This window comes from Podarcis erhardii (assembly GCF_964252035.2).
Source record: "Podarcis erhardii genome assembly, chromosome: 11".
NCBI lineage: Eukaryota > Metazoa > Chordata > Lepidosauria > Squamata > Lacertidae > Podarcis > Podarcis erhardii.
In genome coordinates, this window is record NC_138501.1 from 14,092,804 (window position 1) to 14,118,654 (window position 25,851).

A 25,851-nucleotide genomic window follows, 5' to 3' on the forward strand; every position below is an offset into this window, starting at 1 on the left:
TATTACTACTACTACTACTACTACTACTACTACCACCACCACTAGATTTCTTGAATAGCCTTTCCCCTTCTAGAATATTCTGTCCGGCCACAGGGTGGCACTCAATGACCTGCAAATTAATAATGTATTACTGCTATTCTGTCAAACTCCTAACTCCATACTACTTCCCGTCTCTGGTTCTATTTTCTAATGCTGAGGACAGTGTACTGGTGATAGTTTCTTTGCACCTGTGCCATTCATAATGGTAGGTACAGGGAGAACTACATAAGCAGGAAGGCAGAGGCTAAAAGGAATAAAATTATCACCAGCCTTGTGCCTTTTCAGTTATTTTGGAAAGTATAGGGTTAGGGTTATGCCACATTTCGAATTTCAGAGACAACTGAGCTTCTTCTGGCAAAGTTGTTGAGCTTGCAAAATCTCGAAAAGTGAAGATTTTTACCTATCTTTTAGGAAACTTGCCCAAAATGAAACACCTCACTAATGAACACCTGCCTCCCTTGTTCTCTTAGAAGGGCAATGGTGCCCACCGTTGTGGTACCGGAACTGAGTTCCGGAGGGTTCCGGCGGCAAAAAAACCCCTGCGTACAAGTTGTAGCTGCAGGAAGCAAGCTAACTGCAACCAAAGACAGCTTACCAAATGAATGCCCTTTTCCTTTCTTATCCCATTGTCAAACAGAGAGTAACAGCCCCACTTTTTATTTTGAGAGAGGGAGGAGCGGCAGCCACCTCAAGAGACGAGGGAACCTGGAAGTTGCCCCCCCCCTCCATTTTGTTCTTACCTCAAGACCAGGCCTCAAGGATGCCACCCAGTCCTTGCCGCACTCCGATCCTGCCCCTCATCAGTGGCATGGCTTACTCACGAAAAACAACACTGCCACACACCTCTTCCATTTTGCTTTTACCTGAGGGGGTAAAAACCAGCCTCAGGACAGCCATTAATCTCTCCTATCCTGCACTTCATAAGCAGGGAGAGTTGCTTGCTCAGGAGAGAGGGACACAGAAGAACTGCCTTTTTCTTCCATTTTCTTTTTCTCTGGGAAAAAAACAGGGCCTAAGTACAGTCATTCTGTCCCATTCAAATGGCACACCTTGTGAGGAGAAGAGGAAATGGCTTTTTGTGTGGAAAAGGGAGCCACAGCTGCCTTTCTCTCTCTCCAATAATGCAGTCAGGTTTCAGCTGTGTCCTTTAACCACCTGAGAGACACCAGCTTCTTAGGAGTAAAGCCAATTATTTCAAACAGCTGCTTTCTTTTCACACTGCACTAGGTGCCAGAGGTTTCCCACCACCAAATATCAACCTTCAGCTTGCCAAGAGAACCATTTACACTTTCTTTACCAAATCTACTGGGCCTCAGAATTGCTATTAGGTCATTTCCTAAAAGGAAGGGACCAGCCATCTTTCTCCCATGCAGCTGCTCTGCCACCAAAGGGAAATGGTAAAGCAGAGCAATTATTACGTTTTGCAAATAGCATCTTGTGGCTTTTTGCTAAGCCGGCATGGCTTACGAGTGGTGTCATCTTTAAAAGCAGCTTTCTTTATTGTAGCTACAGATAAGACCGATCTTATCTACTTAATTGGTGTGGAGACCATTCGATAGATGCTCAACAAACTTCCCGTTTCATCTGAAATATTGTCCTTTTTGCTAACTGTAGTGAAATGAATGGCTATATTCATTTGGCTTGCATTTTAATGCATGCTCCATTACCAAGTTCTAAATGGGGCTTTGTTTTGTGGTCTTCGGTTGTAAACAAAACAAAGTGTGGAGAGGCTTAAAAATGTTATTTAAGTCTCTTGGCAAAGATTCCCATGAAGCCTTAGTTGTCATGCGGTTAAAAGGGCAGGTCCTCTCATGTACTGGTAAATAGTTAGAAGGGGATGGGGAACAGAGGCTTGGAAAATTGTTTGAAGAACAATACCGCGCTTACCCATGATATATATTTGGATTGGTGTTTCTAGAAGCAAATAAATAACAGACAGATTAGATACAGTTATCTAAAGTAGAGAAAGAGGTCCAGTGCAAGTGTCCAGAAGTGCTCACTGGACAAGAGGAAAAATCCTAACTTTATATACACACAAATATATACAAAATTGGCTATAGGTGCTGAATCTTTAAAGTGCAATTAAGCCGTTTAATAACATGAAAGATTAGACAGCGGATTAAATCTCTTTATCAGTTATTAACAGCATAGAGAATTTGTCTAGATAAGCACTTGAGAGAATCTGTTTTACCCAATGCAAAAAGCTTTTGGGATATTAAGCAAAACCCCACCACCCATTTCATTCACAGCTTATAAGGTTTATTGCTACCTGAAAATATGGTTATCAGCATAACAGGATGTTAAAACAATTTATTTGGGGAAATACCAGTAAGAATCCATATGTAGAAATGACACCTGCATTAGGAAGTACCCCTTCAGCTAGTAAATCCTAGGAACAAAGAAGTGATGCCTCTTTTCTTTTTGTCTTACCTGTGATATTCTTCCAGGATCTTCTGATATTCCCCCAGGGTCATCTGATAGTGACTTGAGGAGGTGTCCAAATTTTGGAATTGGGGAGTGTGTTCCTGAATGGGGCTAATTTCTGATTAACTTTACACAACCCAAGACATGGACTAGGCTTATAAATGCCCTTGGCTTATCCAGAATACTACTACTAATTATTATTATTATGTATTAAACTTGTATACCCTTCAACCAAAGATCCCAGGGCGGTTCACAACAGAAAAATACAAAATGGGAGTACAAAATACACAATAGAACAAACCAATAACCCAGTCTCCCACAAACACATTTAAAAAGCCACAGAATGTTAATCAGCTGAACACCTGGTTGAAATGTTTTTGCCTGGCATGTAAGGATAAATGATAGATGTAAAATAAAGGCGCCAGGTGAGCCTCTGATGCCTAAACCCAGTGGAAGCTTCAATGTGGAGTTCCCATGAAGAGCATTTGACAAACGGGGAGCCAACACAGAAAAGACCCATTCTCATGTTGCCACCCTCCTCTCACAGAAGCTGCACAAAAAGAACTCAGATGATGATCACAGGGTCTGGGTCAGTTCATATGGGGAGAGGTGGTCCTTAAGGTATCCTGAGCCATTTGGGGCTTTATAGGTCAAAAACAGCACTTTGAATCAGGCCCAGAAACTGATGTGCAACCAGGGCAGCCGGGCAGGATTGGTGCGATATTCTCAAACCATCTTGCTCCAGTGCGCAACCTAGCCACCAAATTCTGCCCCAGCTAAAGTTTCTGAACCAACTTCAGAGGCAGCCCCATGTATAACAACATGTTGCAGTAATTTAACCTAGAGGTTATCAGAGCATAGGCAACAGAAATTAACTATCCCTGTCCAGCTGGGAACTCTGCGCCACTGAGGCCACCCGAGTCTCAAGCCACACAGCAAAGGATCCAGAAGTTCTCCTGTTCCTTCAGAGGGAGTAAAGCCCCATCAAGATCAGGCAACTTCCCATCCATCCAGTGTAGAGAACCAGGCCTAAACTCTGATTGAAATGGATATACTAAATCAGTTTCTTCCAAGAGTGCCTGGTTCAGGTCTGCGGCCACCCACTCAAGAACTTGGCCCAAGGAGGAGCTGGCTGGTAATTACTTAGGCATTCTGAATCCATGGAGAATTTCTTGAGGTGTTGTTTTACCACTGCCTTCTTCAAGCAGGCAGGGTCCAACCACCCGCTCTCACAAGGAGGCAGTAATCACCTGCATGGCCCAGCCAGCTGTCTCCTCGCTGCTGGTTTTTTAATCAGCCAAGAGGGGCAAGGGTCCAGGCAAAGTGGTCACCCTGACTGATCCAAGCCCTTTGTCTACATCCTCAAGCCTTACTAACTGAAACTCATCCAATACAAGTGGACTACAGTCGTACCTCGTTATGCGGCCGGGATCCGTTCCAGAGCCCCGGCTGCTAGCAAAAAAGGACACAGGGCAAAGCGCCCCGTCTGTGCATGCGTAAAGCACAATTTAGTGCATGCGCGAGCAGCAAACCCGGAAGTAACCTGTTCAGGTACTTCCAGGTTTGCCACGGACGTTCACCAGAATGGATGCTAGACAAGGCAGACGTTTGTGGAGGTATTACTGTATAGTGCTTTGGGCACCCTTGAGATTAATCTGCTGCAATAGCCGTCAAGATCCCAGTGGATGCAAGTGATTTTGTCTTCAAATTGCTTTGCAAATAAGTCATAGTGAGCTGCTGTCAGTTCTACCACCTCCTTTGGTCCAGACTGTAGGTAAGGTAAAAGACCCCTGGACGGTTAAGTCCAGTCAAAGGCAACTATGGAGTTGTGGTGCTCATCTCGCTTTTCAAGCCGAGGGAGCCCATGTTTGTGCGCAGGCAGCTTTCCAGGTCATGTGGCCAGCATGACTAAACTGCTTCTGGTGCAACGGGACACCGTGACGGAAGCCAGAGCATATGGAAACGCTGTTTACCTTCCTGCTGCAGTGGTACCTATTTATCTACTTGCGCTGGCATGCTTTCAAACTGCTAGGTTGGCAGGAGCTGGGACACAGCAATGGGAGCTCACACCATTGCAGGAATTCGAACCGCTGCTTTTCCGATTCGCAAACCTGAGGCTCAGTGGTTTAGACCACAGCTCTACCCACATCCCATTGGTCTAGACTGTAAGAAACCCCAAGCTACCTGGAAAAGCTCTGCAGGGTGGCACAATGAGGATGCAATGGAGGAAGCAAAGTATGCTTTCATTGCTGCCTTCATTGTCACTAAATAGGTTCAATGATGAGCCCTCACCAGTGTCCGATTGTATCCAACTGGAGTTTTTCTCCACTCGCATATTTAAGCTGTCTCTCAACATGTTTCCTCGCCCTAAGCTCTGGAGCTATATTGACCTTGAAACTCTATTTTTTAACTTCATATTTCTAAAAGTGCAAGATGAGATTATTTCTATAGCTCCACTCCACTCTGTTATTGGACAGTCGAATGCAACAACTGGACATTCATTTTAATAGTGATTTTTGCCATGCTGCTTAACCTTTTTTCATCTACAGGTTACAGAAGCACTTTTTAAAACAGTGCATGAAATATCAAAAACTTGTAGTGTTTAGGTCTTCCTGGCATGTTACATGTTAGGTGGGGCTCAAATAAAGAGTATTGAAAACCAGAGGAAAGGAATTTATTAATAAAAATAGGCTGATTTAGGCAACCACAGTTAATTCACTCCCATTTATTGCAGTGATCCCTCCCCAATACAGAGTAGTAACTGCAATACTCAAGTTGTTAAAACATTAGAAAACCCATTGTGTGTGACAGTTACAGTACAATATTATCAAAATATGACATGACATTTTCAAACTGTGGAATAGTACCAACCAAGCTCAATCCTTAAATTAAGACCATAGTTCATTTTTAAATAAACAGAAAAGCATATAAAACAAATTATGTAAAAAGGAAAGCCTAATACAAACGTAACAAATAAATAATTGATTTTTTTCAGCTACTTTCTAAACACTTCCTAATTTCATAAAATAAAGTTTCTGCTACAGAAATGGTATTGCTGAGTGTCAATGGAAAACAATTATTTCAAGTCATTACTGATTGGAACTTAAGAAAACATGGCGCCAAAAAGAAAAGATCAATTCATACTAACTAGAAATTGGAATGGCTATGTATCATAAAATTGCCTCTTGCTAACAAGGTGCAATTATGTTTATTGGAGTGTTAGAATAAATTGTACAATTGTTGTCTTGGTGTCTAGTGTGGTATGTGTGTGTGAAGTACTGAGAATTCTCATGTATGAAGTAACCTTTATTAATTTACAGACTACATTTTGCTCCCATCCATATATGCATATTTAGATAAATTTGATTTTTTTACACAGCACACAGAGAGACTTTTCATTTGGTTCCTTTTACAGATAACAAGCAATGGTTTTCCTGAATAGCAAAATTTTGAATAAGTGTACCAGTGCACTTTTTCACGATAGCAGCACTAAGTTCATGCCCTACTGTCTGTACATAAACAATGGAAACAAAAGTTCAGATTAAATGAATAATTTTATGCCCCTCATCACACCAATAAGCACTGCAAACTTGTAATTATCAATGCTATTACACATTGGGAATGCCTTTTAGGAAAAAAAATCCTGTTATTATTATAAGACTTTAAATTTTCTTTGAAAACTAGGTACTGGCATTGATTTACTCTACCTGGCTGCCAACTTGTATTGCACTTCTGAAAAGGGGAGAACACAAACAACATTGGTAAGACAATGAGAGTCGTAATTTACTAGAATGCTAATCACTATCTGCAAGAATCACCTTGTCTCAGTAACTGGGACTACCAAAATAAATTTGTTTGTTTATTCTGATCTTACACAGTAAAAAATATTGTGTATTCATATTCTCTATCTTCAATATCCAAATTACAGGTGTTCATTCTAGCCCATATTACCCCGTATTAATGCCAAGAGACTGGGAAAGGGTTTGAGGCAACTCTTAACAGATAATAGGCATAAGCACTATTACAAACTAGTGAATAAAACCTCAAGTGATTCTTCAGTAAGCAATTCATCGAGTAAAAAAATATAAAGCAGTCAAACCACACACACACACAAATTGAGGGCACACAAATTGGCAGTTCTTGAATACACAAGGTCATCACATTCAAATTAAAACATAAGGTCAAGAGGATCAAACCTGAGTATTTAACAAGACTAAACATAGATTCTGACAACTGAATAAATTGCCCTTGGGACACCTCTAATAAAATGTGGTCCATTTAAGCAGGTGAACAAACTGTTAACTTTATTTAGATGGTCCTTGAAAGATTGAAGTATCCTATTAGATGGCATATCATAAACATGCCTGACATTTACATCATCATGTAACATAACTGCAGCTTCACAGTGGAGCTACAGAGTGAGGACTGGTCCACTAACCTTCAGCCAAAGTAGCCCAATAGGAAATATATATATATATGATGAAATCTAAGAGGACCCTCTGTCAATACACTTTAGCTTTATTCAGTGGTACAAATTGAAAAGTACAAAGTCCTAGATATCAACGTAACAAATTTGGTTGTTGTTTTTTTATTACAGCCAACTTGCTCCACTTTTTAGCTTTGTCTCAGATCCAACAGAGATCTTTAAAAACAAAACACACCATTCCAAACAATAGGAAACATACAACAATAAAACTAATACCTTTATGGAAGACCAGAACGCAGCATTTTTATTAAAATGGAAGTCTAAACTAAAAGAAGTTTGATCTAAAGTTTTAGCCAATGGCAGACTGACATTCTTTATAAATTTACAAAATAGAGTATATGGATGAAATTTGGTTAACTTCAGAAGGCACCTCAAGGCTAAAAGGCTTTTATAAATCTATAATCCTTTCACTGATCAAAAATAAACACTTTTATTGCTGCCGCTCAAGTAGCAAAGAAAAACCTGTTTATTCATTCTTCAGTCCAGCAAGAAATCTTCCCCCATTAAGCAAGATTAAATTACAGAAGAATTAGAAGAAAACTGAAGCTTTCACAACTTTAGGAGTATAGTGACTTTCCTTGTGTGCTTTCAAGTCAGTGGAACAGTGAAAAAGAATAGTCACTTTTTGCCTGTGTGTGATGTTAATATTTTAATCAAACATCTCAGTCTCTCCCACTTTAGGCACTGAAGTACCATTTCTTCACAGCTACATGCTGCGCAGTAGTGCTTAGGAATAGAAGGTAAGAACACTCTGATGATTCCCACGGACAAGGAGAATTGGTGGCAGGTCCTTTGAAAGAGCTTCGATCCACGCCATGTATAGTGCACTTGATACTGCACTTTTCCGTGCTACTGGCAAGCTCCTATAACCAAAAGAGGAATTAAACGGGGCATTTTGTCAGGTAAACAGCACAACCGGATCAGTTAATGCAAAATGTCTCAAAATTACTGAGATTGACAGCCAGCGTTTGTATTTTATTACAGAAGATAATTTTAAAACGATCTGTTACCCAAACGATTTTTGCTGCTAAATGATGCTTATTAGAAGCAGAAGTAGCATTAACGGACAATACTCGTCGTTTGGAGAATTATCTTCCAAATTTGTCAGATATGCTACTTTGCTACCATTGAAGGCAAGGCTGTAATCCTGGATGGAGTTATCTGAGAGTAAGACACACGCGTACAGACAAACATGCACAGAATTAGATTGTTTCATTATTATTTTAAGAATTCTATCCCACCATTCAGTGCTACTAACCCCAAGGTAGGTTACAAGCATGTCAAAATCCTAAATACCATAACCCTCAAAAACTACCATGATTCTATTATCTACTACTGTAGCTGAAGCAATATGCTATCTCTTTCCAATGCTTGTTTCCCTCTCCCTCTTTCCAGCCTACTCTGCCTCCAAAAATATAATCCAGAGGTTTGGGCACCTTCTGGAACAGTGTAGATCAGGCATAGCCAAACTTGGCCCTCCAGATGTTTTGGGACTACAATTCCCATCATCCCTGGCCACCGGTCCTGTTAGCTAGGGACGATGGGAGTTGTAGTCCCAAAACATCTGGAGGGCCAGGTTTGGCCATGCCTGGTGTAGATGGTGATACTGTAAACTGCAGGGGGAAAGGAAATAAAAACATCTAGGTTTGCAGAACAGGAGTTTCTGCTCAATCCAACATTATGCTCTCAAACACAATGGGTGACACCCAACTAAGTCATACTCAATCCACTACTGATGAGTCCATCAGTTTCAATGGGTCTGCACTAAGGTTAACAATGGTTATCACTGGCTACATCAGCATGGCTGCCACTTATTTCTGCTGCACCAACAACCCTTTAACTCCAAAGTCAGAGGCATTCATAAATGTTTTCAAGCATCTCTTGTTTATCTACCATGTAACTGCTTTTTAGGGGGAAACCTAGAAATTCAGGGTCTTCATATGTATGTTTATTAAGAGAACTTTGTGGTGTCTAACTTATCATGATTACAGCAGAATTACTGTCACGGGGACATTTTTGTGAAAACCTAGCTAGGTATTTGCCTCACAGAAAGTCTGTTGCTATGCTCTAATCAGGCAGCACAACCACTGCATCATAACTTGGAGAACTGTCCCATTTGTGAAATTCCATTCTGCGCAATCCTCAAGCCAACCCAATTATATTTCCGTAGCCACCAAAATTATTAACAACCTTTCCCAAATAGTGGTGTTGATGCCAAGAACCACAGAAAGCAGTACTTACATAACAATTAGATTAGCTGTGCTTGAATGTTCTTTCAGTAATTCGTTTAACCTAATCTGGCGTTGGCTCTGCAATTAAAATGAGAACATTTTAAACAGCCCAAACAGCAATTTTTAAAGATCAGCAAGTAGTAGATTTACCAATGTAGCAACTCAAAATCGATACTATAGGAATGAATACTCAAAATGAATACTATAGGACGTTTAAATATTCCTATGTGGAAAGAGAGTTACAAAAAATACCTTTGTTTTGTATAGCTCAATTTCATTATCCGTGATTCTCCAAGGTTCATCTTCTTTCATTTTATCTGCAACATCTTGCTCTTTATCATCTTCATGAAGTCGGAATGGCTCAATCATTTCTTCAAAAGCTGCAATGCTAAAGATTATTTTAACATACAGCTGAAGTTAATCAGTCCTCAGACTCCTAACTGAAATATTTGTACAATGAGACCTGCAACTAAGATGCTACATTAATTGAACAAGATAAATGCGACTTCTCTATTCCAAGCTAAACTGCACAATACAGACTTAAAGGCTGCACAACAGAATCACCGACTGGGATCCACGTTTGCTTTATGCAAACACCAAGGCTGCTTGGGCATTCCTACCGGATTTTAAATTTTTGATAAATTCTCCCCACCTTTGGACAGCAGGTCCCCCTCTAGTATCATAAAATGCTGTGACAACTCCGCTCAGTTTCAAGAGAATGAATTTTCCCGTGCAGAACAGGGGGCTACTGTTTAAAAAGCAAAAACCTAGAGCCGGTGTAAGACGACAAAATTGCCATATACACAACTAACAAGGATAATAGCTTTTTTGCTTTTAATGAGAAAGTGGCCAAAATCCTCTGGTTATTTGGGAAGGAGGACACAACAAGGGGCAAAAAATGCCCACCCTCCTCTTCCATTACTAGGTGATGCCACTTAATCCAAAGCCATCTCACTTATGCAACAGCCATATTATGTCTTTATGTTAGCAAAGCAATCTCCTAGGTAGTGAAAGATTCCTTTGTGAATTTTAAAAAAGCCAATACAATGAGTTCCTACGAAGCTGCATTTTTACCACCACAACTCAATTCATATGAGTAGGATAGACAGACCAGCATATTGCAAAACTTTCATTCACTTTTTCACTCCATCATAAATGCAAGCTGCTTTTTAAATTCTCGAGTTTCCAGCTGAATAAAAGCAGTCTGAGTTGCGGTGTGGTGAGGCGCTATTTGAAAAGAGGAATAGGAACATTTTCTTCAGATTTATAAAATGAGTACTTTGCTAGGGCTTTCATAGTCATAAAATTGGAAGATTAGAAGGGACCCTTTCCAATCCCATGCGGGAATCTTTTGCCCAGCCTGGGACTTGAACCCACAACCCAAAGATTAAGAGTCTCATGCTCAATAAAACTGCAGAGAATGGATGCTGAATTGGGAAGTGCTGAAAGGCTGCTTTATAAACTCTTACAAAGAAGGTAGGAATATCAATATGTCAGCTCCAAGGTTGGCATCCCTTTTTTGCCGTTTTGGGGGCATGTACAGGGAACCAAGACATGCTGCTTTGCTTCTCCACTGCACCAATAATGGTGGAGAAGGAACTGCAACAAGGAGGCTGCTCCTGTAGAAGGGGAAATCCACAAAATTCTATGGCCCCTGGGACCAGAGAATTGTGCCCTAAAGTAATCACTTCACACTAATGAATGGAATGAATAAATGCTCTGCTTGTGCAGAAACATTTTACTATTGCTCAAGCCATTTAATTTGCAAAAGAAAAATCTTAGTATTTATATTGCTGTGGGTTTGAGGAAAGGAGAGTATCAGGCAAGAGTTCCATCTGAATCTTAAAAAGTCTGGTGAGCATGAATGCTGTACAACTCTTAATTATGCTCATTATTTATAAAGGCTTCTTCATTTCTATTTCATCACCTCCATTTTTGCTTTCTTTACTATTTATGTTTCTTTCTGCAAATTACAGCACAAGAAAAACGCAGCTCTTTAAACCAAACAGATGAATACATGTTTACATATTATAAAACCTTTCATGGCAACACATAAAATCACATACAGAGATCAGAAAAGATGCACAGACAAAAAAAAAGGGGGGCCCCGGAGAAAAAAAACCTGGAGGCAATAAACAAGGGTAGAATTCCAAGCTCAAAGGAAACATGCCACTTAAATCGTCAAAAGTTAATGGTTTTTGTTTTTTTTTAAAATGATAAGCTATCCTAGTGCATAAACAATAGAAGGGTAGGGTGGAAATACCTAAAAATACAATAAATGAGTGAAGAAAGTGTTGTGGCTTTTACTTTTATAAACTTAATTATGTTTCACACACTAGCTGCTGGTGGCAGCTAACTGCTAGTGTAAATTGTTTTGTGAAAAATATAGGAAATGAATGCGCTCTCTCTCACACACACACATACAGAGAGAGAGAGAAACTTACTTTTCTTTCTTTGGCTTTGTATTGATATCACCAAGAACCATGATATCCGAGAAATCTATCCGAAATTTGCTGAGCAGTGTAGCCATTCTAAAAGCAATTTTTAAAACACAGTTAAATGTATATATTAAAACTGTACAGTCAAGATAGCTAAAATGGTTTGCATGCTTACAGAGGTTATCAGCTGGTTCTAAATTCTGACCACCAGATTATTTAAAAAGTTTGGATGCAATCCTACAGTTAGGAGTAAATGCCACTCTCTAAGTAGAGAGGCATATGACTGCACAGTAAACTTTTATAAACAAGTAGAAAATATTTCCGTCAAGAACCTTCAGTATTTAATAAGTTTCACAACAAAAACACAGGAGGAAAAAAACCCTAATATTTTAAAGTGGAATAATAAAATAAGCTGTATAGCTAAATATAAGACTGAGTTTTTAAATCATTGCTAATTATTAGGTCTGGTAAGTAAGAGTACTGATTTCTCCTAACTAACAATCAACAAATCCAAATGATTTGTTGCCAAATGATAAAAGAATTGTACTTAATGAAACTTACGCTCTTCTGTCGTGATCTATTCTGTTTATTTTTCCACCAATGAACACTCTGATCCTGCAGTCTTTCCACTTTTTTTTGGTTGTCAGAAGATACGGAATCAACAGCGTCAAGCCTACATGAATAAAGAATTCTCACTTTTGGTACTGTGTTAAGATTTGGCAGTATCAGAAATTATACACTACTTAGTTGCAGTATTATTATTATTTTTAAAAAGAACTTCCATCTTACCCCCATCATCAAAAAGCCACCATACGTCAATATTATTTTTCCCTTGTTTCTTCTGAAACTGAGAACTTGCATCAAGCAATTTTTGATCAGCCATGTTCAAGGCTGGACCTTTGGGATCTGTAGAATAGAGAAGTGGCATTTAAAAGGAAGCAAGAAAGGCAAAACTTTATTCCTGTCTCAAATGCAGAATATGGGTTACTTCTGCTTCCAATGTTGTGGGAGCGGCATTCTGCTTGTGCAACAGGACATCCCTTTCTTCTCCCCTCCGGCCCTCACAACCTTTTGGAGCAAGTTTTGAAGAGGCATGTGAGGCTGCAAAGGAGAAGAGAGGAGGGGAAGATCCACTATACAAGCAATGCTAGCGTATGAGAAAACAACTATGAATTTGTAATATAACTATGAATTTGTAATATTTGTAATATAACTATGAATTTGTAATATAACCATCAAGTAATATAACTGGAGATGGGATAGGACACTCCCTAACTTTAACCAGGGGTGGCTAAGCTGTGGCCTTTTAGATGTTAGTACGTCAGCTCCTACCAGTCCCAGCCAGCATGGCCAACAGGCAGGGAAGATTCGAAAAGTCCAGCAAAACCTGGAAGGCCACAGGTTAGCCACGCCTGCTCAGTTGGTCTTTAAGGTGCTACTGGAAGGAATTTTTTTATTTTGTTTTGACCATGGCAGACCAACACGGCTACCTATCTGTAACTGCCTTAAATCAAACCTCATGAAACCTGACACGGGAGCATTTGCTCTCCTAGGAAGGGCAGAAAACACATGGCATCCCTGCCTAAATACCCAAATAAAAGTTATCACAGCCTTGCTCCTGTACATTGATTTTTCTCATTTTAGAAATAGTCTAGAGTGACAGATTTTCCATCCGCACCAGCTTAGCTCTCAAACCGCTCTGAAGTTCAGCAGTGAATATAATCATTTCTCTCAATAGTGGTTCATTGCCAAGGGGGCTGGAGCCACCGAGAAACAAGAAGGAGGTGTCACCATGCTCGTTATACCGGAGGTATAAAGAAGTACAAACTGTGTTTTTTTAAATAAAAAAATTAAGAGGTACCTCCCTACCAAAAATTAAAATAGCCCAATGAACATGCTCAGTAGCCTCCATGAATCACACAATATTATGTGTCCGTTGGGAAAATAGGGAAGGAAGATTAAGGTAGTCTTGGAGAGTAGTTTGGCCTTTTTCAGCCCCTCTGAACTATTGGTATCCCAGGAGGAAGACACTATTGTCTGGCAGGAACCTTGAAAAGGAGCTCTCCATTAAGAGAGTGAGGATACCTTGCAATATTTAACTAAAGATATCACATTATATATATGCACCAGAAGTCATCTATGGGCACTCTCTCACCTGGCTGTAGCTGAAGACAACTCTAATATTTAAGACAGCATTACGTTCCAATTCTTTCCCCATCCCAAAAACTTATCTTGTCCAAGAAACCCACCCACCCAACCAACAAGGTTCCCATGAGCCCAGCAAGTACAAACTATTATCTTCTTCCGAAGACATGTAAAATGTTATGATACATGAAACAAAGCATGAGAAATTATAAACTGATGTTTACAGCATGAAAAAAAAAATGATTGAAAACAAAATATGGAAAAATGGCCTGCCTTTTTTCAAAAGTGGCTGCGTTGGAGTCTTGCCATCGTCGTCGTCTTCTGGATAAGGTTTAAAAGGGGGGGAGGATTAAAAGGTTATTTTGCAGTATTAATAAAAATGTGGACTCTTCGTTCTTTTTAGGATGCAGCATGAAAAGCCAAACAATGAATGAATTCAAAGCAACTGTGTTCATGAATGTAAGTGATTAGCATGTTAACATACCACTTTATTTAAGACACACACAAAGTTCTACCACATATTAAAAGTAGCTACACTATTAGCATTTTTTTCCATTTAAGATCCCTTTTCACTCTCAAAAGGGTTTGGGTTAGAAAATAGAGATGCTTGCTGCAATTGAAACATTATTTCCCTAGCAAATATTTGGGGTGGGGGAAGAGATGGGAATGATATCAATAGTTAGTCCCATAGCTTCTCCTCAAGACAAGATGCACGACTTGTAAAGTGCTTAAAGCATCTATAAGAGCAATTATTTAACAAAAGCTTTGCAACACTTGATGGTAAAAAGAAGTTCTAAGAAGTTTAGAAAAATAAAAGTCAAACACATAACATTGTTCAAATACCATGACCAAAATTTCTGTACATGTTTACTACTAAAGGGCTAATCTCTGATCCCGTGGCTATCAGCTTAGTAAAGACACGTATGCTGTTGTGCCTCAATGCTCCAAGATGCTGTGTTGCACACTTCTTACAAACACACTGGGGTTCCAAAAAATGGCTTGCCAAAGAGATGAAGTAGTAAGATAGTCTTTCAATGGGCCATCCGTCTTGTGTGGCAATATTCTTGCTCGTGACCGAAACACCACCAAAAAGTTGGACCCCTAAAGTGAGGCTCCCATAAGCTTAAAATATCTTGCGGTGACACATGATGAAGACTTTGGATTGCAAATCTGACTTTGAAGTTTTTAAAGGAGGACTATTATGCTTTTTGCACTGATGCCAACAAAAATTCATTAAGTAAAATGTTACCTTTATGAATAGGAGCTTTTTCACTCACAGGCTTGGACGTTACTGTCTCAGTCTTCTTGCTATAGTCCACATTTACTATAATGTCTTTGGTTACTGGTGATTTCTCTTGGGACGACAATAATTCTTCTGTGAATATGAAAAATATACTATTCAGTATTTTTGCAAATGAGTTTACAAGCTGGGAGACAACTAAAGATGTGCTTTGGCTCAGCCAAGTTCATGTAACTGGATTTAAGTATATTTTGTTCTTGCATGTAAATGGGAAAAAGAATGATGTTCACCTGGCGACTAGAAATTATTTAATAACACACACCCCCAGACACTTTAATGGAGCACTTACGGAAGTAATCAGTTGTTACTTCATCAGGCACTTAACACAAAGTGAGGCTAGAATCAGAAGGAATGGGACACTCAATAATCTTTTGTCCCAGGCATAATTTGCTAATTTCTCCCAAAGACCAGAGATTAATTCATGATGGACAGCGTTAAGTAAGGGTTACCTTGCCCCTGAAGGTGAGAAATATCCAGACCTTCCCTCAGACGGATAACTACTACTCCATACTGAATGTCAAAGGCATCGCTGAAATAGAATAAACACATTTTGGGGAAATATATAAACTTCCAAATATCAAGTGATTAACTTCAGCTGTAAGGACAAGTAGTCTGGTCAGCAAAATCAGGCAGAAAGAGTCTCAAAAGGTAATTCCAGCTCCTGAAATGACCACGCTGTTCCTACAAAGTGATTAATGAACCAATTTAAGCTAAGATGGTGGTGGATGCCTGCATGTGAATAATTCTGGCAGGCACGCATGCCTTTTAGAGTAACTCCCCATCTTCTGTCTCTTCCTTTGTTCATGGGCTGCCCATTGCCAAAACCAACATCTCTTTTGGCACCATTTTGCTTTGATGGCAATGTGATCCCAGCTGGAATAAGAATGTTACGGTATTGTAACGTATCCAGATTTGGGCTGTAAAAGGTGGTCATGAAATGGGTGCATGCTTCTGTCCTTGCTGAAATGGTATAGCTGTTTACAATTTTTCCTGAAAATAGTGCTAAACTAGGCACTATCAAGTGGTGGGTCAGGACTCACTAGTGAGTCGTGGCCTGATTCAACCTGGGTCGCAACAAGAGCACTACCACCAGGCAAATATATATTAAAAGATTAAAGAAATGAGTCCCCAAATGCATGTTTGGGTTAAAAGTGGGTTCTGGGTCTGAAAAGGTTGATGATACATGAATCAGGACAACTGGTATATGCACTGGACTATGAAAGCTGCATCTTCGCAGTCGGGCATATCGTTAACCTTCTTCTACTCACTGTAATAAGTTGATGTAGGTTTCAACATCATTCATGTCAGCCGATTGCCAATCTTTCTTAAATCCAAGAACAAGCGTGTTTGGTTTCATTCGTCCCAAACCTGCAGCCTAACAACAAAAAAACTCTACTTAAATCTTAGGGAGGTTATATCTATATGTCTGTAAAAAAAAAAAGTAGGCTACATGAAAAATGGGAATTTCCTTTCTAGTCTAGTGATGAAAGTGGCGGGGGGAGATGAGTAGGAGAGAACATCATTTTCCTATCTAGTAATATAAATAATATAGTAATAATCTAGACCTGTTGGAGATCCTATGACAAGCTGTGGCAACATCTGAATGTAGTCTTTACCATTAGATAAATGGCTCAGGATGGGGTAAGAAAACTGGCCTTGCGAGCAAATATAGTCCTATTCTTTTCTTCGGGTGACAGTTCCCTTCTTCCCTATAGGGCACTAACTCAAAACCTGCGTGCCTTCGTGAATATTACAAACCCTCACTGTTGGCGATTTTTCCTGACTGGCAGCACCCACACCATAAGGATCTGGGCCATCAAACTGTCTAGCTATCAACCCAGTATTCCCATCTCCTTGGACAGGACATGTGCCTGCTACTGATGTGAAACCCATTGTGTTGCTTTCCAATAGAGAACTCCATTTATGTTGCAAACCAACAGCAAGGAGTGGGGAATTGGAGCTGGTTTAACTGCTTTACCCGAAGCCCTGCTGAACTCATTAGCGAGGAGGAAGTAAAGTTAGAGCACCATTCTCCCCCAATCAATTTCTTTTAAAAAAGAAGTTTCCCTCTCAATTTTTCCCAACGGGGAAGAAATGAATGCCAACAATTAATATGTCTCCTTGGTCCCCATGGCAGTGGCAGGATGAAAGACCTCTCTCTACCCCATGAACTGTGAGGGTCAGAAACCTTTAGAATTATCTCCAATGAAACAGGAAAAAGGTTAACAGAGAACTGGGTTGCAAGAGCCCTGCTTTTCTACGGGGATTAGAGAGGGAAGGGTCTCCACTTTTTTAAAAAAAACTTCCCAATGCCTGGAATGTTATAGCCTTGCTTCCAAACCTAGAACCCCAGGACCTGATCAATTTCTGACCACCTTTCTCCACTGGACAAGTTTGTTACTTTGCAAAATTGAAATATATATTTATAAAATTGTGGTGTGTACAATGCAGCTAAAAATACAGTGCTCAGAGCAGATCACGAAGCAGCACAGAACTCCACACTTTATATGACCACTTACCTGCATTAGGTATTGCGCACCATCTCTCAAATCTTCTGCATGTACTGGAGCATAAAAGGCTTTCATTTTATTTTTAATAAGCCACCGCTGGTACCTGGCCAGGTCTGTTGACAATTCCTTCATGGCCTGCCTGCGAGGGCCCTATGAAAAACGTGTGGGGAGGGGAGCACACAATTACAAAGACACAGAAGCACGTTTTGGATGACATCTTTAAGTGAGGATTTCTTACAGAGAAAAATAATGGGCTCTTTTAGTGTGGCCAATTCAAATGAAATGTTATCGCTTAGACCAGTTGCCAGATAACGTATCAGAATCAGTACCCTGACAATGAACCAGAACTTTAAAAATATTCAATTCTGCTACTTTCAAATTAGAGGGTACACTTAATTTTAAATCTTCATGCTGCTTGCTGCAGAAAAGACCCTATTTAGCACTTTAAAGTTTTGGTATTTGTTTTGGTATTTGTAGGGCACTACCAATTTACTTCTTATCAATTATTTGTGCAATTCACCCACCACCTTCCACAGATACATATATACCGTATTTTTTGCACCATAACACTCACTTTTTTCCTCCTAAAAAGTAAGTAAGTCTGTGCGTGTTATAGAGGGAATGCCTACGGGTGGCATGCCTACGGATTTTCCTCCTCTAAAAACTACGTGCGTGTTATGGTCGGGTGCGTGTTATAGAGCGAAAAATACGGTACATTTACATACCGTATTGGCCCAACTATAAGGTGCACCCGCAAATAAGCCACACCTTTAAAATTCAAGGCTTATTTGCAGGTGTGGCCTGCCTCCCGGCACTACCGCCCTGAACGGGGAGCGCTTGCCACCCCACTCCCCAAGCCGGTGCCTGGCTCCGAGCACACTGTGTGCCCATCTCCTGACCCTACTGCGCTGAACACGGGGCACCGGTGCTCGGCTCTGAATATAAGCCACACTTGAACTTTTCCGTCAGAATTATTTTTGGGAGGGGGTGTGTGGCTTATATTCGAGCCAATACAGTACATGCAGGCAATACATTATCAACAACATCCCAACATAATACTTCTACGTTTCAAGTATTTTCTTGTATTATGGTATTTTTATGAATCCAGCGCTCTTCTATAGGCACAGCTTTCCCCAAAGCGTACCCCAATAACCTAGCAAATCTCAGCTTTTCCTCTTGACACATCATTTTATCTGTATGCTTGCATACTACTTATTACACAAATATAGATTGTTTTCCAAGTGCTATGGAGTAAGAGGAAAGTAATTATTCACAGACTTACCATATGTATGTGACCGCAGATCATCAATCCTACATTCTTGGTGAAGGCATGTACTAGATGAAGCAAAGCCGGACGTGAGCTTGGAGCACCACTCATGACAAGGCATTGTGGCCTGGTTTTAGATTAAAGAGAAAAATAGGTGTACATTCATTTCTACAGGGACGCGGGTGGCGCTGTGGGTAAAACCTCAGCGCCTAGGACTTGCCGATCGCATGGTCGGCGGTTCAAATCCCCGTGGCGGGGTGAGCTCCCATCTTCGGTCCCAGCTCCTGTCCACCTAGCAGTTCGAAAGCACCCCTAAGTGCAAGTAGATAAATAGGTACCGCTCTGGCGGGAAGGTAAACGGCGTTTCCGTGTGCTGCGCTGGTGCTGGCTCACCAGAGCAGCTTCGTCACGCTGGCCACGTGACCCGGAAGTGTCTCCGGGAGACAGCGCTGGCCCCCGGCCTCTTAAGTGAGATGAGCGCACAACCCTAGAGTCGGACACGACTGGCCCGTACGGACAGGGGTACCTTTACCTTTTACATTCATTTCTTACAGGAACCCAATCACATATGTTAATAAGCTAGATACTTAAATACCAATGTTGTTTCTTTTGTTTCTGTTTCTATCTTATGTGGGTTTTTTGCCTTTTTTTGCCGTAAATTGCCCTGTGATCCTTGGATGAAGGGCGGTAGACAAATGAAATGGGGGAAAAAATAAATGTTGGCTGCATAAAATATCGGGGAATTAGCTCATGATGCCATGATATCGATGCTGAATAACATTAGCTCAAAGGAACAAACATTACAGACAAGCTTCTTTCTGCCCTGTTACTACTCCAAAGCCTGCCTCCAGAAAAGTTGTTGCAATAGTGCAAGCAGATTAGAATACACTAAATGCTGTGTGAAACCACTTTCCATGCTTACTAGACAAGAGCTATAAATTGGTCCTCACTTTCAGAACATTCTGTTTCAACAGTCTGCACTGTTTCACTGATAGTTATACTTGTATCTCTAAAGTTCAACCATATTGTCAAACATCTATTGATTTTACCTGAAGTTTTTCACGTGGTCTTCCACACCAGTAAGGCGAACAGCATGCTGCAATGCATTTAGGTAAGTCAAGGCTTGAGTTGAAGACCCCCAATTTACATCTGTAAAAAGAATGGTTTTTCGTTGAGACAGAAGAGGACAACTGAGGCAAATGTGCCTCAGTCTTATTTCAGAATAAACACAAAATGTGACATTTTAGTGACACTATTTGTACAGCTACCTTGGCAATTGAGCTAAAATCACAAGCAGTTTGGAAGGGAGCATCCAAGTTATCTAGATTAAGTCTAGTTGTTTCAGTGTTGGAGTGTTTAGGAGGAAATATTATTTCCTAAAATGGGAGAGGGTAGCTAAAGCCCCCTAAAGTATTTTGTTAGCAATTAGTGACAATGTGTTTTTAGAGTCAAATCTAATGTATTATGAACATTTGGCAAACTTCATTAGGCTTGCTTGAAGGCACCAAATTTAAGACCCAAGATCTTTTGAGATCAAGAAAATTATCAATAAATTTTGTACACTCTCTCACACTACTTCTGGTCACAGCTGTGTCTCTTGCCTTAGAAAAGGGATCTGATTAATAACCTGACAAATGTTAATTATTACTGAAGCACTTGTTGGTATCCGTCTGTCTTGGGAGACAATGGAGCAGTGCACCTTCGGGGGTAAAGTCAAACGTTGTACCGTTATAGCAAAGCCCTGAGGTTCATCATATAAGAGCTTTCATAAAACCCATACATAATTAACTTTTAATACTGAAGTTCTCTGTTCCTATATATGTTTGAGATCTTGGCATGTACAATAATTTTTGTTCCCCCCCCCCAGAAGCAATGACAGGTCACCATCCAATTATAAAAGTTTTAAGAAACTGCAATTAAGTTTATGAAGTCACACAAAGACATCAAGCAATATTTGAAAATAAACCCTATTGAGGAAATTTGTTAGCCTTGGGAAATAGGGGCTACTTTAAAGGAACTGTTTGTATTCTGAATTTGTAATAAGCCTTCAACTTATTCAAGTTGTCTATTTTTTATTACTTGCCTGGGGGCTAATTCAGATGTAATATTCAGCATTCACATGACAACTTTTTGAAGTGACCCTATAGCTTTAACCATATAAAATGTTTATCTCAGAATGGGCTAACTACCTTTTTTGTGGTCAAATTCTGAGAGCAACACTAATTCATCTAAAAACCCCTAGACATGCAGAGTTGCCTATGGGAGTTGCATAAGAAGTACAGACTTGTAATTTCAGAAACCTCCAATATTGTCTAGTGCTTCATGTTAGCTTCTTCCCTTATTTTAATGATGAGAATAACCTTTGGAAAGGTCTTATTCCTCTTTTAATTTTAAAGATGCAAGCCAATTTGGGTATTAAAAGTTTCTTTCTTTTCTTTTTGTAAAGCACTCGATGTATCTCTTGTTCTAGAGATAGCCATCACAGGTGGACACATGCAATAGCAGCGCAGATTTGTCTGCCCCTCCCTTGCCCCCAGTGTTCCCATTACACATGCAAACCTCCCCTTACACACAGAGACAGACACACAGCGAAGAACACCACACACTCCTTGGACAGAGTGGTGCACTTTAAGGGCTAAATTCATCGTAAGCTGAACTTGGAAAGTGCATTCTATGCACTGTAACTTCAGAACAACCCTAAATAAACTGTTAAATGAATATAGTGGGATTCATATGAGGGTGGTTTTTTCCTCTTTTGTTCGACACCTCCCTTGCTGACATGCAATGGCAATGAAAAAGTAGGTGAGTCAGTAGAGTCTTGACTGCTCACTTCAGAGAAGGCCTTCTCACCAGCTCAATCCTAACCACCAATACTGTCTTTCATGTTAGAATCCACAGAACAAAGACTAAGGTATCAAAATAGGTTTCTTAATGCTATTCCTTTTCTAGTTTGTCAAAGTGTTTCTTTCAAGGACACTGTGCTTTCCCCACTTTCGTCACACAAATATTTAGGGTTTCCTAAGGAAAATGGCCACCAAGCTCAAACACTTTCTGACTATCTACCACTTTCCCTGTCACCTTTTAAACAAAGTTAATACAATTTACAGAGCCTAGTCAATTTTCTTTTGTTAAATAGCACTGAAGGGAAACAGAGGGGAATCATGTACTGTATATGAAGTAGACTGAATATGTTTAAAAACAGCATTGAATCAAACCATAAATCCAGTCATTGGCCTAGTGTCTCCTAGACATGCACCCACCTGGCTTCTTGTAAGTTACATAAATGTAGAGTCCTAGAACGATGACATATGTGAGGAGTGCTGCCCACCAGTTAATGACAAACATCACTATACAGCAAAGTATTGCTCCAACTAGAGACACCCACATGTTGTAGTACTTAAAAGCAGGACGCCAGCCTATTCAAAAAGCAAACACAGAAATTAAGAGTACAAACAGAAAGCTTCCCCTTCAGAGGGGGTCCACAAGCCCCACATTCCCCAGCATTTTAACAGCATAAACACATGTAAGTTGCCAACATTCTGGTTGTGTGTATGATATGCACATGATTAAATACCAATAAAATAGAGCAACAGATGAAAAGGGGTACACTGCCTTGGTCTGCACATTAAACTAAGCTAAACCATGGCTTAAATCTGTGTCTTCAAAGAGATCACAGCTGCTGAGCTCCACCTCTGGGTCCTCCCACTGCTACACTTTCATGACAGCATTCGAAACTCCCTTTGTTCCAGGCGGGTTTTGCGACAGGGAATTTCCTTAGAGCAAGCAGTTTCTGAGCTCTGGGCGCAGTACTGCGCCTAAGATTTCAGATTAAAACTGCCGTGTGGAAGGAAGGGAGGTCCTTTTTCTGCCTCCCCACTTCCAGCCACTCTCTTAAGACCCTCTTAAAAATATTAGGGGGAAAAGCAGGGGAAGCATGGCTTAGGGTTTTTTTGGGGTTTTTTTGCAGTCTTCAGATGAGGACTAGACCATGTGAAAAACGAACCTAAGATTTTTTGCTGAAGTTCATTTTCAGTTTATATTCTTGTTATAAAAAAAGCGTGCCTAGACATTCCATTGCTGCAACCATAACCTAGCTTTAAGGTGCCATTTAGCTCCTAACTTTCATATCTCAGTTTCTATCACTGTTTCATGAGCTAAGTGATAGCTTGACAGCATATTGTCTGAACCTGGCCTCATACTTTGTCTTACTCCAGACAAAGCATGAGCAGCTACCAAAATCTGTCCTGGGGCTTACCGCTTGTGGTTTGTCTGGAGAGAGCAACCAAAGGAAAAGCTTCACTACCCTTAGCAAAAACACAAGTTGAAAGGAACAGAGTTAAGGGAAAACACTCAATTATAGATGGTATAAATACAGATAATATTCCGTAAGATAAAATGAACAGTTCAAAGGAATGTAAGGAAAGCACTTCTTTATCAGGTGTAGGCCACTGCCAATGAAAACTGAACTAAATTCAATTGAATTAAAACTAAAAATGTACACTAATTGAATTCAACTAACTGAATTAAAACTGAATTAAAAATGTAATGGTCAGATATGATTCAATATTTAGTCTTCTTCAGTGGCCCACTACTATCCTTATTCTCCTATTATTTACCTGGAACATGCAATCACTTTCAAAGATCAGTGAATTTCAGTTCAGACACCCACTTTGAATCAGACAAACCACAGACCCAAGATCACAGCAGTGGAAGGAGGATCAGAGGAGGAGCACAGCAGCCACAATCTCCTCTCCAGGAACCTTCGTTCTCATGTCTTTGCACTAAGCAATAGTTTGGCTTAGCATTGCAGGTAAACCAACCCATAGTGCATATCGTAAAATTTCAAGTTGCTTTCATGCAGATTTGCTATCCACAATCTAGTTAGCCGAACAGTTACACTTTAAAAAAAAATCAAGTTCAATATGTTGTGCAATTACTTAAATTATAAATCAAAGGCATTTTAAAAAGATGCTTTTGCCGTCACTAATTTCAAATGATCAAGAGAAGCAATATAAAATTCATACCTGGAGATTTTGCAAGAGAAGCATGGAATACAGAGAAATTAATTAAGGCATAGGAAGCCAAGAAGAAATTGGAAATAATGGGAGCGATTACATTCAGTTCAGCTGTAAAAAAAGAGAAAAGAAATGGAGAATTATATTAAATTTTACAATAAATAGCTGTGATAAGAACAGAATTGCTGCTTGGAGTGTGGGCTCTCTGCAGTCCCTCTCCAAGATTATGCGATGACTTAAACAATGGAAATTCATTTCCAGAAAATATGGCAATGGCCGCCATTGGGAGGGATTAGAAAATATTCATTTAAGATAAGGCTACTAATGGCTACTATTAATGATGCCTATATATTACTTGCAGAATCAGAGGCACTATGCCTCTGATCACCAGCTGATGGGGAAGAACAGCAGGACAGGGCTAACTGCCTTCATGCTTTACTTGTAGCCTTTCATAGTAGCTTGTTGGCCACTCTAGGAAACAATGGTGGACAATAGGGATAATTCAGCAGGGCTCCTATGTTCTTAGTTTTCCCAAACAGAAGCCACCAACATTAGTGGTTTGGGGTACATTCCCTCTCCATGAAACAGGCTATGTATCCTCTATTCATACTGAACCAGATAATTATTACATGGGATTAGACAACAGAGACTGTATTAGATGCTCCAGATAAACTTATACCACAGAGAAATATCCCTCTTTTTAAAATGGTGTAATAACCAACCAATTAATATGAATCCAAGAGCAATCAAGAAGGTCAGCAGATATCCTCGTAAAGGCTCGTTATTCTTCCCATAGCCTTTAGCAAACATCAGGAAACCAGGATAAATATTGTCTTTACACAAAGCCTAGAAGAAGAAGAAAAAGAAGATGATGTTAATTAAACTATAGTCACACAGATATAAATCGATGCATCAAATCTGAATAATGCAATGGCATGTGAAGAATGTAATTAACAAAAACTGTAGTAACTGCAGACATCACTAACTCAGTGAGGTCTTGGGTACCATGGGAAAAGTTAGATGGTGAACAGCGGAAGTCAGCTTTACTACAATTTAGTTACCTTTATGCAAGCCTAAATCAAATTGGTTTCAATATGGAAACTGAGTGCCTACACATCTTAAGATCCGAAAAACCGTCAGTGATTTGGGGGAAATAACTGAAAAAGTGTGTTAATAGAATACATTTGAAAGCCTTGATTTCTTAGTTTAGCTATGGGACCAATCCAACAGTATATTGAGAAACAGTGAATAAACACCATGTCCTTAGGATTTAGAAAAGTAATGTTTGAAAATATATCCAAAATTCAAGTTTGATCTGGCTTGCTACAAACAACTCAAGATTCTTACCTGGAAGATTTTAGGTGCGCTGACAAGAGATGCTAATGCTGAAGAAAGGGTGGCCGAAAATATACCAGCTGATATCAGAGGTGCAAATCCTGATACCATGCTCATTACCTGGAATAAGAATGTAACTTTAACAAGGGCAGTTCAAACACGTAACACCTTTGTTGCAATGTTGTGTTAATATGAAACAGCATGCACAATTTTCAAACACTATGACAGCAGTCAGAGAAGGCACTAACATTGCACTTAACACTCAGTTAAGTGTCTGAATTTGCTCATTTCTTCTTCCTTCCTCATCTTTTATTGTTCTGTATTCTAATCCTGAAGGCAGGGACCATGTGCTTTAAAATCTTTGGACAGCAACCAGAAACCATATACGCTTTAAAATAAAAGCAAGCAACAATGATCTGCACGTTATTTCTTAACTTTGGCAGCTCTATCATTGTTTACTACTTTTCATAAATAGTGAATGTAGTGCAACAGGCTAAATACTGGCTTTGAAGAGGAAATCTCTTCTGCCAATGAGTTATTTGGGGGAAAATATGATCAATAATCAGAGCAACTGCATAACTTCCTCCCTTTCAATGAAGTTTCTGCACAAGCCTCACATTAAAGGGGGTGGGTGAAACTGAATAGCAGCCATGCTTTGTAG

At 39.9% G+C, this 25,851-nt stretch overlaps 1 protein-coding gene across 2 annotated transcripts in view; it reads right to left on the bottom strand.

The window, feature by feature from the left end:
- Window positions 1-5,121: 5,121 nt before the first annotated feature.
- The window catches only part of SLC12A2 (solute carrier family 12 member 2), a 48,466-nt gene continuing 27,736 nt past the window's right edge, over window positions 5,122-25,851 (bottom strand). Inside the window, exons 11-27 of one of the 2 annotated variants that reach the window (XM_081880346.1) lie at window positions 25,203-25,310; window positions 24,578-24,701; window positions 23,865-23,966; window positions 22,101-22,256; window positions 19,890-19,989; window positions 18,856-18,967; window positions 17,583-17,723; window positions 16,332-16,438; window positions 15,513-15,592; window positions 15,013-15,138; window positions 14,037-14,084; window positions 12,408-12,524; window positions 12,180-12,291; window positions 11,625-11,711; window positions 9,433-9,568; window positions 9,191-9,258; window positions 5,122-7,812 (exon numbers count right to left, since the gene is read on the bottom strand). In XM_081880346.1, coding sequence (XP_081736472.1) covers window positions 7,677-7,812; window positions 9,191-9,258; window positions 9,433-9,568; window positions 11,625-11,711; window positions 12,180-12,291; window positions 12,408-12,524; window positions 14,037-14,084; window positions 15,013-15,138; window positions 15,513-15,592; window positions 16,332-16,438; window positions 17,583-17,723; window positions 18,856-18,967; window positions 19,890-19,989; window positions 22,101-22,256; window positions 23,865-23,966; window positions 24,578-24,701; window positions 25,203-25,310 — 1,860 coding nt within the window. In that variant the 3' untranslated portion in view covers window positions 5,122-7,676. The remainder of the gene's footprint in view (window positions 7,813-9,190; window positions 9,259-9,432; window positions 9,569-11,624; window positions 11,712-12,179; window positions 12,292-12,407; window positions 12,525-14,036; window positions 14,085-15,012; window positions 15,139-15,512; window positions 15,593-16,331; window positions 16,439-17,582; window positions 17,724-18,855; window positions 18,968-19,889; window positions 19,990-22,100; window positions 22,257-23,864; window positions 23,967-24,577; window positions 24,702-25,202; window positions 25,311-25,851) is intronic. The other variant, XM_081880347.1, reaches the window with a different exon arrangement.